We start from the raw sequence: 14,800 nt of genomic DNA, 5'->3' as shown, positions 1-14,800 counted from the left end.
ACTGGCCGGATGGGTATCTGAAGTGAGCATCCTCCAGGGAGAGGATGGGGCCCTGGACACAGCAAGAAACCCCCAAGCCCATGGGAGGCCCCATTTCAATCCCAAGGTCAAGCACATCCTCGGTGGGTTTGTTTGCAGAAGTACCTGGGTGCTGGGCAGCTCTGGGTTAGGGAGAGGATCTCCAACATTCCCAGCAGTGCCCACTCATCCATGGAGTCATTCTCTTAAAGCCCCAGCTCTTGGAATCACACTAGCCATGGAGGAGCTCGGCTTCTGCTGCAGACCTCGCTGTCATGGGCAATTTGGGATGAAGCTTGCAGGGGATCACAGTGCAGAGAAACCCCAAGGGTGGGATGCAGACAACCCCCCTCATGCTCATTGTACGGATCTGCTTCTCAGAAAGAGGTCTGGGGGAGAGGACTGGTGCGTTTGTGCTGTGATTTGCAGCTCCCACAAAGGGCTGAGCCCTCAGGCAATGGGAGCTGGTCCTTGCAGGGACCTGCTCTGGTCCCCAGCCTTTGGGCGTGACAAGACCTGTCTGTCGCCTGCAGCGGCATCAAGGGATCATCCTGAGTTCAAGCACAGGGATTGGCACCTAAACCTGAACAAAACCACTGGCCTTTTTATCAGGAGATGAAAGCAAATGATGGGGGTAAGTAAGTGAAGATGCTGTGATCAGCCTGGGGGGTTGTGGCTGGGAGGAGCTGATGGAGGGGGAGCAGAGGGGTCCGGGACTGCTCAGCTCTCAGTCCTTGCTCCGTGTCTTGGTGGAAAGCGCAGAGCAATCCGTGGCAGTGGTGTCTCCATCAGGATCAGCTCCCTCCGAGGCATCTCTGCCCTGGTCCTCACTGCTTTGGGAAGCTCTTGCTTCAGCGTTTGGCTTTCCAGCTCCTGGTGCTGCTGTGCAGACAGGAGGGATGCAGAGGGACCGGTCTGAGCATCACCCCCATGATGTGATCAGGTCCTCACACTGGACTTGCACAGAGCTCAGCCTCTGGGCACCCCATCTAGAGAGGAGGGAGCCCTGCTCAGTGTCAGCCCTGCTTGGGTTGGCTCCTCACCACGGCGTGTTTGGGCTTGCACAGCACTCGGTGGCATCTCAGCTGTGTCTGAGCTTCTGAAATGGATGCAAAAGTGTGAGTGCCTCAGGGCTGTAATTCAGGGTACCAAGCCCTGAAGATGCATCTTGGAGGGCCCCCAGATCCTGCAGGTGGGTGCAAGGGTGGCACGAAGGGGGAAAATCCCCCCTCTTTTGGTAGTGAGCAACTCGGGATGCTGAGGAGCTGCTCCCTAACTGCCTCCTGCCCCGGGTCCACGGGGAAATCCAGCCCTGGGGTGGCTGGGGAAGAAGGAGCAGGCGCTGAAGGGTTAACGGGGAGTGTTTGCAGCCGGTCCCTTGTCACCAAGGAGAAGGGAGCAGCACTCGGGAAGGAAACAAAACACCCACTGCCCAGCAGGGTGATTTCCTTTCCCCACGCTGCTTTACAGCCCTCGGACCCCAGAAGGGCTCCTGACACCACCGGGACAACGGCGTCACCATCCCTGGTGGCAGAGAGCGAGCGGCACCGAGTGAGTGTGGCTGGTGGGGAGGTGGGCTGGGGACACGTCCCCATCACCCGTGTCCGCACCACCCGTGTCCCCATCACCCCTTCCCTTCCATCTCCTCCCAGTCTTATGGCAAAATGTGGGGGCCGCCGTGCCCGGCGGTGCGGAGCATCCGTCCCTACCGGTCCAGCGAGCAGTACCTCTATGCCATGAAGGAGGACCTGGCCGAGTGGCTGAAGGAGCTCTATGACCTGGACATCGAGGTGGGCACCTTCGTGGAGGTGCTGGAGACGGGCTCCGTGCTCTGCTCCCATGCCAACAACGTCACCCACGTGGCCGGGGAGTTCTCCCGTGCCTGTCCCGGTGCAGCCCAGCACCTCCGCCTGCCCGCTGCCGGTGTCGCCTGCAACCTGGCAGCACAGCCCGGCACCTTCCAGGCCAGGGACAACGTCTCCAACTTCATCCAGTGGTGCAGGAAGGAGATGGATATTAAAGGTAAGGTGCCAGGCTGACCATGACTGGTGTGATCCCCCTGTGGCCGCTCCTGGCATCACCCTGTGTGTTTTCCCATGCATCCCATAAAGCCAGTGCCACCCAGCACCATGGGCACAGGTCCCAGAGCTGGGATTTCTTGCACAAGCTCCTCCAGGCTTGGCAGCAGGGTGCTGGCACTCAGATGGTGTGTTTGCTTGGGTGCGAGTGTGTGCTGGAAGGGTGGACTGGTAAAGGATGCGTGCTACGGCATGATCCCAAGGTGATCCCATCAGGAGCAGTCCTGGCTCTGAGCAAAGGGTCTGTCACCCTGTCCCCACCACTGGTGCACGCCTGGGAAAAGCATAGGCATGGAGTGACTCATCCTCTGCACACGGGGCTTTGAGGCTTGGGGATGCCATGAGAGAGCCACAGTGATTTCACTTGTGGATGCTCAAGGAGAAGGCTCTTCACCCCAGCTCTCATTGGACCATTCCTAGGGGGATGGCTTCAGGGAATAACATCCCTTCAGGTGGATTTTGACTCCGCCTGTGCCCCATATCCCCTTTGTCCCCATCCCCACGCACCGGCCCCGGCTCAGCCCAGCCTGCCCTGCCCCAGACGTGCTGATGTTCGAGACGGAGGACCTGGTGCTGAGGAAGAACGAGAAGAACTTTGTGCTGTGCCTGCTGGAGCTGGCGCGCCGTGCTGCCCGCTTCGGGATGCGCGCCCCGACCCTCGTGCAGATGGAGCAGGAGATCGAGGAGGAGCTGCGGCAGGAGCTGGACCTGCCACCAGCAGACACCCCCCTGCCCCGGCCCCCCCGGAAACCACGGGACCTCCACAACCTCGACCAGATGGTATTGGAGGGGCAGGGAGTGGGATGGGGATGGGGATGGGGATAGGGATGGGGATGGGTGGAGACAGAGATGGAGATGGATGGGGAAGTGTAGGGCAATGGAGATGGAGATGGGTGGAGGTGGTGACGGAGATGGGTGGGGAAGGGCACGGCGATGGGGATGGGGATAGAGATGGAGATGGGTGGAGGTGAAGATGGCGATGGAGACAGAGATAGATGGAGATGGAGATGGAGATGGAGATGGAGATGGAGATGGAGATGTGGATGGGGATAGCAATGGGGATGGGGATGGGGATGGGGATGGAGATGGAGATGGGTAGGGTGGGGATGGCGATCGGGATGGGGATGAAGATGGGTAGAGATGGAGATGGGTGGAGGTGGAGATGGAGACAGATGGAGAGATGGAGATGGAGATGGGGATGGTGATGGGGATGGAGATGGGTGCGGATGTCCACCCCAGGACCTTTCCCAGTGACCATGATGAGGACCTATCGCTGGTGCCTGCAGGTTCAGCACCTGGTGAGCCGCTGTACCTGCCCCATCCAGTTCCCGATGATCAAGATATCTGAAGGGAAATACCGTGTGGGTGACTCTGACACCCTCATCTTTGTCCGGGTGAGTCTGCTGGGCCCCGTGCTTTTAGGGCGCAGGCACCAGGAATCTTGCTCTGCTGCCACAAAGCCTCTTCCATAATCCACCCCAACATGAGGTCAATGTGTGGGTTTTGACTGTGATCCCCAAAGCTGGGCAGCAGGGAAGCTCAGCCCTGCAGTACGTGTTTGCATGGATATAACCACCCATGTGCACAGGGCAAAACCTGCCATTCCAACCAGAGCCAGGTCTTACCCAGCAAGGGGAACACTGGGATGCTCCATCCCTGCCTGGATCCATCCCAAAGGGCTCCGCACGTGATGGTGGAGCGAGGTTTTCCACAAGGCTCCCCACTCTCCTCGGGGTGATGAAATGTGCCCATTGGGATGGCAGCGGGAGCTGAGTCCCCCCCTTCCACTCCCCCCAACCCCTCACTCCCCCCCCCCCGCTTCAGTGCACAGGGCCAGGGGTGAAGCTGTATCCTTTGGGAGACCCGGTGGCACTTAGAGCAAGCCCAGAGCCCTCAAAGCCCGGCTCAGCAGGCTCTGTACGGAGGTGGGGGTCCCAGCGGGTCTCGCAGCACACGGCATCCCATGCAGATCCTGCGGGAGCACGTCATGGTGCGGGTCGGGGGCGGCTGGGACACGCTGGAGCATTACCTGGACAAGCACGACCCGTGCCGCTGCACCTCGCTCTGTGAGTCCCTGCATCCCCAGACCTGCGGCCGCGGTTAGGGGGGGGTCCGCCGTGGGTCTGGGTCCCTTTTAACAGAGGGGGAGAGGCTTCGTTCCTGCCCTGCCCCGCTGCTTCGCCTGGCTGCGGGGACTCTCGCTGGCTTCGGTGGCCGCTAGAGGTCACGGCAGGCTGAGGGATGGAGCCGGTCCCCAAAAGCCCCTTTGCAGGGAGCATCCCGGAGGGGCCGGATGCTGAGCAGCGGCTGGGGTGGGGTGGGGGGGTGCTGCACCAGGGGGTGGGTGCACGGGCAGCAGTGCCGAGCCCACGTTGTTCTCCCTACAGCTCACAAACAAGCCTTGAAGAGCAGGAGCCCGCAGCAGCAAGTGCAGCACGAGGTGAGGCTGTGCCCAGCCTCCAAGGGCCGCGGCCAGCCCCAGCCCACCGTGCTGGTCAGCCGCTCGCAGAGCCCCCTGCCCCCTGTCACATGGGGGGCCCGAGTCCCCCCCGGCCAGAGTCCCCCTTCTCCGGAGGGCTCAGGTCACCCGGTGGGTGCCAGCCGCAGCCGGGAGCAGCCCCAGAGGGTCCCTTCGGGCAGGTGAGTGACGCAGGGATGCTTCGAGCCCCGAACCATCCGCTCTGAGCGGTTTTCCTCACATCCGTGAGCCCCTTTCCCTCTCCCTTCTGGAGGTGCCCAGCGCCGGGTGCGATGGAGGCCGGGGCGGGGGATGCAGCAGCTCCCCAGCCGCTCTCCCCTCTTTCCTCTTGCAGGACACGAGAGCCATCGGCTCCCCCTCTGGGACGGCAACCGCCACCATCCAGGTCACCCGCTCGACCCAGCTCTGCCTGCAGGGTGCCGAGCAGGGCACCCACCCCTTCCCGTGTAGCCCCCAGCACGCAGGGCAGCGTGGGGGGGCACAGGGCACCGCATGGGAGCACCCCACTGAAATCGCCCATGGCACCAGCACGGGGCAGGCCCAGGGCACCCAGCACCCGGCTGGCACCAGCACCCCCAAAACCCACCCAGCAAGGGGGGAAACTGCCTGTGGAGGCAGCCAGGCCACAGGAAGGGGGGGTCCCTGCTGTGTTGCACCCCCGTGCCCGCAGCCCCATCAAGGTCCATGCCCCTTCCCCGCACCAGGGTGACCCACAGAGCCCGCGGGAAGGGAGATGGGGAGCCCCCGGCCGGGCTCAGCCCTTGTCACCCCGAACCCCCTCCAGCCAGCCTCCAAAACAGGACAGCAGCGTTAACCCCCCTGCCAAAGCCAGCCCGGCCTCCTGCCGGCCCCCCACCCCAGGGTGCAAGGGCTGTGCACCCCAGCAGTGCCACCCAGCCCCGAGCCCGAGGGCTGGGGATGCTGAGGAGCTGGTGGATGAACCGGGGGGTGCCTGTGGTCCTGGTAGGGGGAGTGAGGGGATGCAGGGATGCCAGGGGCACGCGCAGCCCCCTGGCTATGACAAGGTAGTGGAGGAGCTCACCCGTGGGCACCAGCCCCTGCGCCCTGCGGGGAGCTGGGTCCCCAGCATGGTCCCACAAGCTGCCCCACAGCCCACTGTGCCCCCGGATGGGGGGCAGGCAGAGGGGTCAGGACTGGGGGCCCAGACCCCGCGGGTGGCCAGGGCCAGCAGCGTCCCCAAGCCCCGGCGGTGCCTGAAGAAGCCCGAACGCGTGCCCTCCATCTACAAGCTGAAGCTGCGGCCCAAGGTGCGTCCCCGGAGGGACCACAGGCCAGGCAAGCGGCCCTCGCGCATCCCCACCCCAATGGGGCAGCGGCCGCCAGCCCCCCGGGGTCAGCATCGCCCCACGGGGCTCCCCCGGCCCCCCCAGCCCAGCAGCACCCGGCCCATGGCCAAGCCATCGCTGGCTGACAGCGGTGCCTGGCTGACCGAGGATGATGAGGAGGCGTGGGTCTGACCCCCAGGTTTCAGCAGGGTTGGACCCCATACTTGTCCTAAGTGATGCTGAAGCTGGAGCTGTGGTACCCGAAGTTGGTGTGGGAAGGATGGGTTTGCTCCCAGGACACCCGAGGGGTCCCCCCATTGCTTTTTGGAGCTGCACCCTCTCCTTCCCCTTGGAGCTGGTTGTGGAGCACCCTAATTCTCCTTCTCAGCAGGCTCTCTTGTGCTGGTTTTGGGTGGAAAAATCCAAGCCCCAGGTTGAGAGAATGAGGCACCTTCTGCAGGGAAGAGGGGTGCAGCTGGCCACTATGGTGTCCCCATAAAGTGGGGACACCTCGCACCCAGCATCCAGGCGCGCAGACCACCTCATACCTCAGCCTTCCCCATCTGTACAACAGGATTAACAAACCTCTTACAGCACCAAGAGCCTTAAAGACTGGAGGGCAGGGGGGTGTGTGTGTTCGGAAGAGTGACCCTTGCTGAGCCCCGTGGGCTTCTTTACAGTGGGAGACCCGGGGGGGCCAGTGGTCACTTTGGTGGTGATGGTCAGCATGGTGGCTGTCACCAGGGGTCATCGCCTGCAGCCATGGACCCGGCCGTGTTTGTGCAATAGAGACATACCAAAGCTCTTCTGTTCCAGCATCTTTTCCCTATGGGTGGGGAGGCACAGGGGATGATCCTGATGGGGGGGCATGGCAAAGGGAATTCCTGCTGTGCGTGCACAGCAAGCATCCCTCCGAGAGCCCCATAGGGGCCAGAAGAGCCCCATGTTCCAAGAGAGGACTAAGCCAGACCCACACCCCTGCAGAGGAGCGGCGCTGGGGTCCCGCGGATGCCAACGCTGCTGGCAAAACTGCTCCTTTGGCAGGGGAGAGGCCAATTCCCCCTCCCTGGCTCATTGCCTCGCGTAGGAGAGCTGCAACAGCGGCACCTGGGCAAAGAGCAGCGAGGCGGGTACAGAACAAGGGGACAGACCTGATTTTTAATTCCATTTCAAATAAGGGAGCGCAGGGCGTTACAGGCGGTGCAGGCACCTCCGGGATCTCCAACAAGGGGTCCAGGGGGAAAAGGAAAGCCAAGTCCAGGCAACCGGGACACTCACCGGGACGGGAGGAGGAGGAGGAGAGAGAAGCATCCTCGCTGGGCCGGCCCGAGCCCAGGCACCACGCGCACCCATCACCACCCTGGGGACAGCGGTGGGGACATCCTCAGGCTCTGCCAGGCTCAGGAGCAGGTTGGTTTAAGCAGGAGCAGGGTGGCTTTGTGTTAAAGGGCAAGGAGCAGGGTTCTTGTAGCTGCTGCTCTGATCCCTGCTGGCCTGGGATGCTCCAGGCCTCCCAGCCCTGGTTTCCATGGGGGTTACCCCCCACATCCTCCCTCCTCCTGGGAAAGTAGCTCTTTGTAGCCCTCTTTTTCTCGGGAGCTGGGAAATGCTGTCAAAGCAGTGAGTTGTTATTACTAATATAACTTTGTCTATAAAGTGCAATAGAATATAACAATTATATTTATAACGTTTTCTTTTTCTTTCTTTTTCTCCAAAATACTAAAGAGATGCTATAAAAACCGGTAACTAATTGTGCTATAAACTGCAGGCTACAGGGTTATAACAAACAATGTATTGGTTTAGTCGTTGATATGTGTACATCGGAGCACTTCAGAAATGCTTTATTATCAGCATTTACCAAGGAGTTTCCTTCTCAGACAATTTGGAGGGGTAAAGCCAACCAGAGACCGATAACGTGGACTTACACGTGTCCATAAATCCTGACGGGATGAGGCCGGGGGCCTCAGCCGGTTTGCCGTGAAGGCGAGGGATGGGGATGAGTGCCACTGCCTGCCTCCGGCCGCGGCGCTCGAGCCGCTGCGTTCCTCCACCGCCTTTTCTCTTGGTTTTCCCTTATTTTACCATTTTGGAGCAAGGGGAATGGGGTTTGGGTGCCGGGGGTGGGAAGGAGGAGCAGGGTGACCCCAAACCCCACAGCACTGGGCTGCAGGGCAGCGCACGGGGTATGAAATGCACTGAGTGCCCCCCGGAGCACAGCGGTGCTGCTGTGAGATGGGAACCTGGAGTGGGGGAAGAGATGGAGCTGGTGTCCTCTGCCAGAGCACTGCTGATCACCTGCATCGCCTCTGCCACACCAGAAAGCACTGACGCGGATCACATCCATGGACCACATCCCAGCCTCACATCCTGCTTTGGGACGTGAGGATGCACCTCTCCATGTCTCGAAGGGAGCAGCCGAGAAGGAGGCACCACAACAAACACCTCACCTGCGCATCCTCCCAGCACCATTTCCTAACAGGAGCTGCCCTTGGCACCTTGTGCAGGACAAGACAAGGATGAGCTTCAATGTGGAGTAGAACAAGCTGGAAGATTAAAACCTAATAACGAGGCCTCGATTTCCTATTAGGGATAGACAGGAAAAAAAAGGAACGCAACTGGAAATCAAAGTCCAGGTCCCTATTGCTTTGGAGGATGCCGTCGCCCCGCTGCCATCCCACACGGATGGAGGCGAGCATCCCGATGGGAAAGCCGGTGTAGGGTGATGGAGTGAGGGGCTGCCCTGGGGACACCGGAGGGTGGATGGGTCCCGCTGAGCCCGGGACACGAGGTAGCGGAGGGGTGACCTGCCCGGCAAGCAGCATTCCGGGGTTATTTGGTGTTCCACAGGCCGTGGGGAGGAGGAGCCTTCCTTGGCTGAACCGGGGCAGAAGGGGGACTCGAGGCCCTGGGGAAGCAGCACGCAGCACCCATGGGATGTAAGGGGCAGGATGGGGGCTGTAGTTTAGTGATTTCCTCCCCTCCCATTCTTGCTTTCATCCAGAAATTCCACCTGGAAATCTGACCCAAGCGAGCCAAAAGAGAGCCCCTGTGACCCGGCCTCTTGCTGGAGGCTGCTCTGCCCTTAGGAGAGAAACCCCAGTCTTGAAGGGGGCACTCCCAGCTCCACCGTGCCCCAGGGATGGAGCCGCGCTGGGACACAGGCACCGGGCAATTCCCTTCCAGGAGGCAGGTGATGGCAGGCAGCAGATGCCAGGGAAGGATGGACCCAACAGCCAGCCTCTGGGTACCACCTGAGGCATCTCCTTTACCCCCCCGTGCCATGCAGCACATCAGGCACAGCAGAGACACATCACCCCCCCAGGACAGCTTTGACCCCGAGTGCCGGAGGCTTGGGGAGGGCTCAGTTTAACCATGGTCCTCCCTCACCCCTTGCTCTCTCCAGGCATCCCGGCCACCCTCCTGCCCATGGCATCACCCTGTCCGAGGTGCACTGTCCCCATATGTCACCGCAGGGTACCAGCGCTGGCAGGGAAGCAAACCCCGAGGTGCCTCCAGCACCGCTTCCACCACAGCATCACCTCCATCGAGTGGTGACACCGGGGAGCCGCGGTCCCCAGGGATGGGTGGCCACAATGGCACGGCCAGAGGGGTCCACGGGGGCCGGGGGGGCTCACATGATGGTGCATCGGTTCCTGCGCAGGGCGCCCTGGAAGCGGATGGTGGTGTGGACGTGCTTGCAGCGGGCGCAGCCCACGCTCTTGAGCAGCTCGCTGAAGAGCAGCAGGATGTGCCAGTTGTACTTGGCCGAGCACTCGATGTAGCCGCACTTCCACGTCTTCTTCACCAGGTTGGAGACGTTCCAGCGCGGGATCACCCGGCCCCGCTGCAGGTCCCGCTTGTTGCCCACGATGATGATGGGTGTCTCCGATGTGCCGATGACCCTGCGGAGGGAACGCAGAAGGGGACAGGGCACAGGGTGATGATGGGCCCGCGGACCCCAACCCATCCCAAACCAGCTCTTGGCTTTGCCTTGGCAAGAGGGATGTGACTCCTCTTGCCTCATCCCTCTTCGTGGCCAGCCCCACATTGTGTCAGCCCCAGTTGCTTTCTGCCCTCACCCACAGGTGATACCTGCCCGGGGTCATAGAATCGCAGACTTTGGGTTGGAAGGGACCTAAAGCACATCCAGTTCCATGGGCAGGGACACCTTCCACTAGGCCAGGTTGCTCCAAGCCTCACCCAGCTCCTTCTGCCCTCATGTCCAGTTTTGCTTCAGGGCTCCCAGCCCCGCAGAGGGGCTTTGTCCCGGCCTGTAGTATCGCATCCCCAATGCCAAGAGCAGGGAAGCACTGCGCTGCGGGGGGATGCATCCCTACCTCGTCTCCAGGATCTGCTGGCGGATGGTTTTGATGTACTCGAAGCTGTCAAAGCAACAGATGTCATAGACCAGGATGTAGGCATGGACGCTCCGGAGCCCCCTGCAACACACGTCCGCCCACTCCTGCAAGGTGCAGAGAGGGATCAATCCTGGCTCAGCCCCAGTACCATGCCTGGGGGATGCCCCGCACTGGGTGCCCGCTCTCCAGCACCCATCTCACCTCTGCTCTGCCCTCACCCATCCCTGCAATGCCCCCCACAGCCCTTCAGCCACCCCATCTCCAGAGATCCCTTCTTCCCCTCAGTAATCCGTAGGAGAGCAAATGGGATTTGCAGCCCTAATTCCTCTCTTGAGCAAGGATCGATGCCCAGTGGTCCAGAGGTGAGCTGGGAGCAGGGCTGAATGCACCCCTTGCCCTGGATGTGAAAGCTTCATCCTCCAGAGCTGTAGTTAACCAGGGATGCACCCTGGCTTGCAGGCAGGGCAGGCGAGGAGGATGCTGAGGATGCATCCCCATCCGTGTGGCTCAGAGGGGGAAGGTGACAGCAGGGCTGTTTGGAGGGGACATGGGGACAGGAGAGGAGCAGTGGCTGCTGTGGGGTCTGTGGGACTGGGAGCTGGGGAAGAGGCAGGCAGGGGTGGCCTCTCCACAGCCCCAGTGTGGAGCTGTAAGGAATACGCTGGCAGGGAAGCTTTGGGTTGCCAGAAATAGCAGGATTATTTTTTCCTTGCTATAGGATCTGTCCCACTTCCAGCCACTTTCCCAGTGCAGCAGCAGTGCCGGGAATGGCAGCCCATGCTGACAGCACCACAAACCCTCCTGAGCACCACTGGAGATGCACCAAGGAGGAAAGGCATCGCTTCTCCTGAGCAAACCTCTTTGGTACCATGAATCATCCCTTGCTGAGTTTATCATTGGGATGATGCAAAGCAAGACCTAGGACTGAAGGGAACTGGGGAGAGGAAAGTTTCGGGTGCAGGTTGGTCTCCATCACAGACCGCAGCAGGGGAAGGAGCTGGGACACGGAGGGCAGGAGATGCTGTGCTCAGTGTCACAGCGATGCAGGCGGATGGAGCAGCAGCGCCTCTCAGTCCCGATACACCTGGGAGATCCATAAATTGCAGCTATTCCACCACTCCGGGGTGCAGCTTGCTCCAGCGCTGTGGTGTCGGGACGGCTTTCCTTGTGTGGGCAGGTTTTCCAGGATACTCAAGGCTGGAGGAGGGTCCCATATGGGAGCGGGATGTTGGGAAGCCACCAGCTCCTGCTCCTCTCCCAGCACATCCCCGCAGGGATGCATGGAGCCTCCCAGCGAGCAGAGCCGTATCCCCCACCGCAATCCTCTTCTTTCCCCTTGGAGCCATCCCTGTGCCCGGCCTCTCTTCCCGGGAAACCTCCATCTGTCCCCACCGCCTGCGTCCTCTCGAGCACAGCGAGGCAGGGAGTTAATGGAGTGTGGCAGCGTGGCGGCCGTGTCAGTCCATCACCCTTTGCTGTTGCGGGCTGTCCCTCGCGCTGACCTTTCATTCCCTGCACACACCGATTAATCCTAAACCTCCTCCTGGCCCCTGGAGCTCCCACTTCACCTCGCATCTGACAGCCCAGGGCAGGAGCACTACAAGGCCCCGTAACCCCATCCCCATGGGGCACTGGAGTGATGTCATTGTACTGACTGCATATAGGAGAGCCCAGCTCCTGTGGAGGTGCCCCATTGCCCTCCAGCCACAGCTTCCTTCCCCCCAGCAGTGGCACAACTTGTGCGCCTGGGATGTGGCTGTGGCTGGAGCCTAAAATCCCCTTCTTCCCCGTTAAACCCCCTTGAAGCAGCACTGGTGGCAATGCTTTCTGACCCCACGCAGCCTCTTGGGGCTGTTCTGAAAGCACCTAAGGGGGGCTTGAGGAGGTGCTGGTGGGCTCAGTGCTCAGGAGATGGGGGGGTGACAATCACACCAGGAGGGGACGTGCAGCCCTGCTCTAGCTGCAAGGGCAGTGCATGCATCGGGGTCTGGATCTCCAGGAACCCCTGGTTCTCTCCCGAATGCTCTGGCCGTGCTCCCCCGGCCCTTTGCTGGTGCCAGCTCTGACTGGGATCCATCCCCCAGCTGGATGGGACCACGGGCATCGTCAGAGGAGCACCATCCCTCCCACGTTTGCCATCATTTTAGGCGAGAAAGCCTTAAAAGACACATTATCCCGGGCCCGCTCAGCCAATAGCCACGAGGACGCGATCCCTCACGCCAGCAACCACAGGGAGAAGCATCCCCTGAAGAGAAAGAGCCGGGATCCACGTGATTCTACAGCAAACCCCATAGAGGTCAACCCCACCGCAGAGGCCCCGTCCCTACCTGCAGGGTGTTGACGGGGAAGGCGGTGATGGGGGGGAAGTCCATGATCTGCAGGTCGTGGACGTGGCCGTTCATGACGACGGCGGGCAGGTAGACGCGCCGGGCCGTGGTGGGCACGCAGACCTCGCTGAACTCGTTGTAGAGGAACTGCCGCACTATGGCACTCTTGCCCACGCCCTGCGCTCCCAGCACGGCGATCTTGACCGTTGCCACCATGCCGCCGCGCGCCGGCCGCTGCCCTGCTGCTGCCCCCGCGGTGCCGAGGCTGCATATTCCCACGCAGGGGGGCTCAGCCCCATTCAGGATGCATCTCCCCTGTCACTGCCAGGCCAAGGAGGAGACGGTCAGATCCCGAAGGCACCCTGGGCACACCTGCAGGTGATGCGTTTCCAATGGGAAAGGGTTGATCTGTCCTCGGGGAGCAGCAGCGTCCCCCAGGGCTTTGGGGGGGCTTTGGTGCTGCAGTGTCCCCCTCGGGGGCTCCCACCCTGCAGAGCCAAGGATCTGGGTGAACTCCAGCCCAGGAAGGAGCTCCATTGTTCAGCTCTTTTGGTACCAGAGCAAGGAAACCTCTAGGAAAGGGTTTGTGTGGCTCAGGGTCTGCAGCACTGGGGGCTCATCCCACAGCATCCATGGGGACCGTCACTGGCTGCTCCATCCCGGTGCTGCCCCAAGCCAGGGAATCCATCTTCGCTCCGCTTGGACAGCTGGAATTGCCTTTTGCTGGGGCAGGGGGGAGATCGCTCTGTGCAGCAACAGCTTTAATGTTTAATTCCAGGCTTTGAGCAGTTTGGCAATTAACTTGATGGAGCCTAATTTCTGAGCCAGCTGACGGGGTGAGCCCACGGCTGCTGGCGCATGTGTTGAGGCCAGAGAAACCCGGGGCAGGGCCACACATGCAGGGGGGGGCACAGGGTGATGGCCCACACGTAAGGATGAAGGAGCAGAGTCAAGGAGCTCAAACACCCCCTGGCCCCAGGTTCCCAACCAGGGGCTATGATGGAAACGATGAGGGTGAGGGGCTGGGTCCTGCTTTTGCCTGCTCCCATCATTAGGAAGCGGCTTGTGCTTAATCGCAGAGCGTGGATGCTTTCAGCAACGTGTGATGCTCTGGTCTGTTTTCCCTGAAAACCATCCCCAAAGCACAGGGCAGTGGTCCCTGAGCTGGCAGAAAGCAGCGGGTTCAAACCGCCCTGTGCTGACTGCCCGATGGAGGTATCTGCCCCAGGAGAGCCTGGACGTGGATGCCCTGGCTGCTGGAATTGCCGGGCTTCCTGCGGGCCCCCAAGCGGGGCCATGGTTCCACCATCCCTCACCCTCCTCACAGCAAGGCTTGGGGCTGGCAGGGCCTGACCCAGCCCCAGGGCAGCAGCAGGTTTGTGCCCTGGGCTGGGCACCACGGCACATGCATGGCACATGGTGCTGGGAACATCCCTGGGGTGCTGCTGCCCTCGGGGACCCACTCAGCCCAGCCCCAGCAGTGGTTCCATAGGGACACCGGGGTGCAGCAGCCCCCACCCCGGCCCTGCTGGAGCCTCTCTCCACCCGCAGAAAGCACTGTCATTGCCAGTGCCCGGGGCCCCTCTGCTGCAGGGACAGCCCCACAGAACCCAGCTCCAGTGCGGGGCTGGAGGGGGATGGAGACACAGCCGAGACCCCGCGCCCCGGAGCGGGCTGAGCCACCCCAAAAACCCCGTCCCCGTCCGGGCTGGCACCCGGGGGCCACGCAGGAGCCAAGCGGGCCCCAGGACGCTTTTGCCCCCTAAAGCATCGCATCCCGGCCCGCCCGGCTCCACGGGAAGCCGAGGCGCGGAGTGGGGACGCGGGAGGGGGCGGCTGCCCCGGGGAGGGGGCCCCGGCCCCGGCGCGACCTTGGGCAAGCGCTGCCCCCCGCAAGCCCTGACCCCGCAGCCGGGGGCTGCGCTCCGCGGCGGCAGCGCAGCGTCCGCGGCACCGGCGCGCTGGGGCTGGGGGAGCTCGGGGGATACCGGGGACAAACGCAGCCCCGGGCCGGCGGCGTTGGGGACCCGGGGAGCACCGGAGCTCAACTTTCGCTGGGCGCCCCCCCCCCCGCCCTCCGGACCCGGCTCCCCCCCGTGCCCCAGCCCTGCCCAGCGGCAACTTCGCCCCCGTCCCCCCGTCCCCGTCCCCGTCCCCGTTGGGTCCCCCCGTACCTGGCAGCGGCGGCCCGGGCCGGCGGCGCCCCGGCGGGCGGCGGAGCCATGCGGCGAGCCCGGAGCGGGGCGGGCGGCCC

At 62.2% G+C, this 14,800-nt stretch overlaps 2 protein-coding genes across 10 annotated transcripts; one reads left to right on the top strand and one right to left on the bottom strand.

Annotated features, from left to right (window-relative positions):
* The first annotated feature begins 1,682 nt into the window (after window positions 1-1,682).
* On the top strand, window positions 1,683-6,053 carry GAS2L2 (growth arrest specific 2 like 2). Its single transcript, XM_065695056.1, has 6 exons — window positions 1,683-2,040; window positions 2,638-2,876; window positions 3,383-3,490; window positions 4,066-4,162; window positions 4,484-4,736; window positions 4,910-6,053. Exons 1-6 carry the CDS (start codon window positions 1,683-1,685, stop codon window positions 6,051-6,053), a joined length of 2,199 nt encoding a protein of 732 aa, XP_065551128.1.
* Window positions 6,054-7,671: 1,618 nt separating this feature from the next.
* On the bottom strand, window positions 7,672-14,800 carry RASL10B (RAS like family 10 member B). 9 transcript variants are annotated; one of them, XR_010615986.1, is made up of 5 exons: window positions 14,721-14,800; window positions 12,547-12,867; window positions 10,199-10,243; window positions 8,309-9,763; window positions 7,672-8,228 (listed from the first exon to the last, which is right to left on the bottom strand). XR_010615986.1 is itself a non-coding variant. In XM_065694853.1 (5 exons), exons 2-5 carry the CDS (start codon window positions 12,760-12,762, stop codon window positions 8,420-8,422), a joined length of 630 nt encoding a protein of 209 aa, XP_065550925.1. In that variant the 5' UTR covers window positions 12,763-12,867; window positions 14,721-14,800; the 3' UTR covers window positions 7,672-8,419. The 9 variants fall into 9 exon arrangements, 8 of the variants coding, with proteins under 8 accessions (XP_065550925.1, XP_065550928.1, XP_065550922.1 ...); XM_065694853.1 differs by having other exon boundaries at window positions 7,672-8,441; window positions 9,497-9,763; window positions 10,199-10,323; XM_065694856.1 differs by having other exon boundaries at window positions 7,672-8,441; window positions 9,497-9,763.

Source organism: Lathamus discolor, chromosome 14 (assembly GCF_037157495.1).
Source record: "Lathamus discolor isolate bLatDis1 chromosome 14, bLatDis1.hap1, whole genome shotgun sequence".
In the NCBI taxonomy this organism is placed as follows: Eukaryota; Metazoa; Chordata; class Aves; order Psittaciformes; family Psittacidae; genus Lathamus; species Lathamus discolor.
Note: the sequence above shows the minus strand (reverse complement) of the source record. Positions and strands in the feature narration are given on the sequence as shown.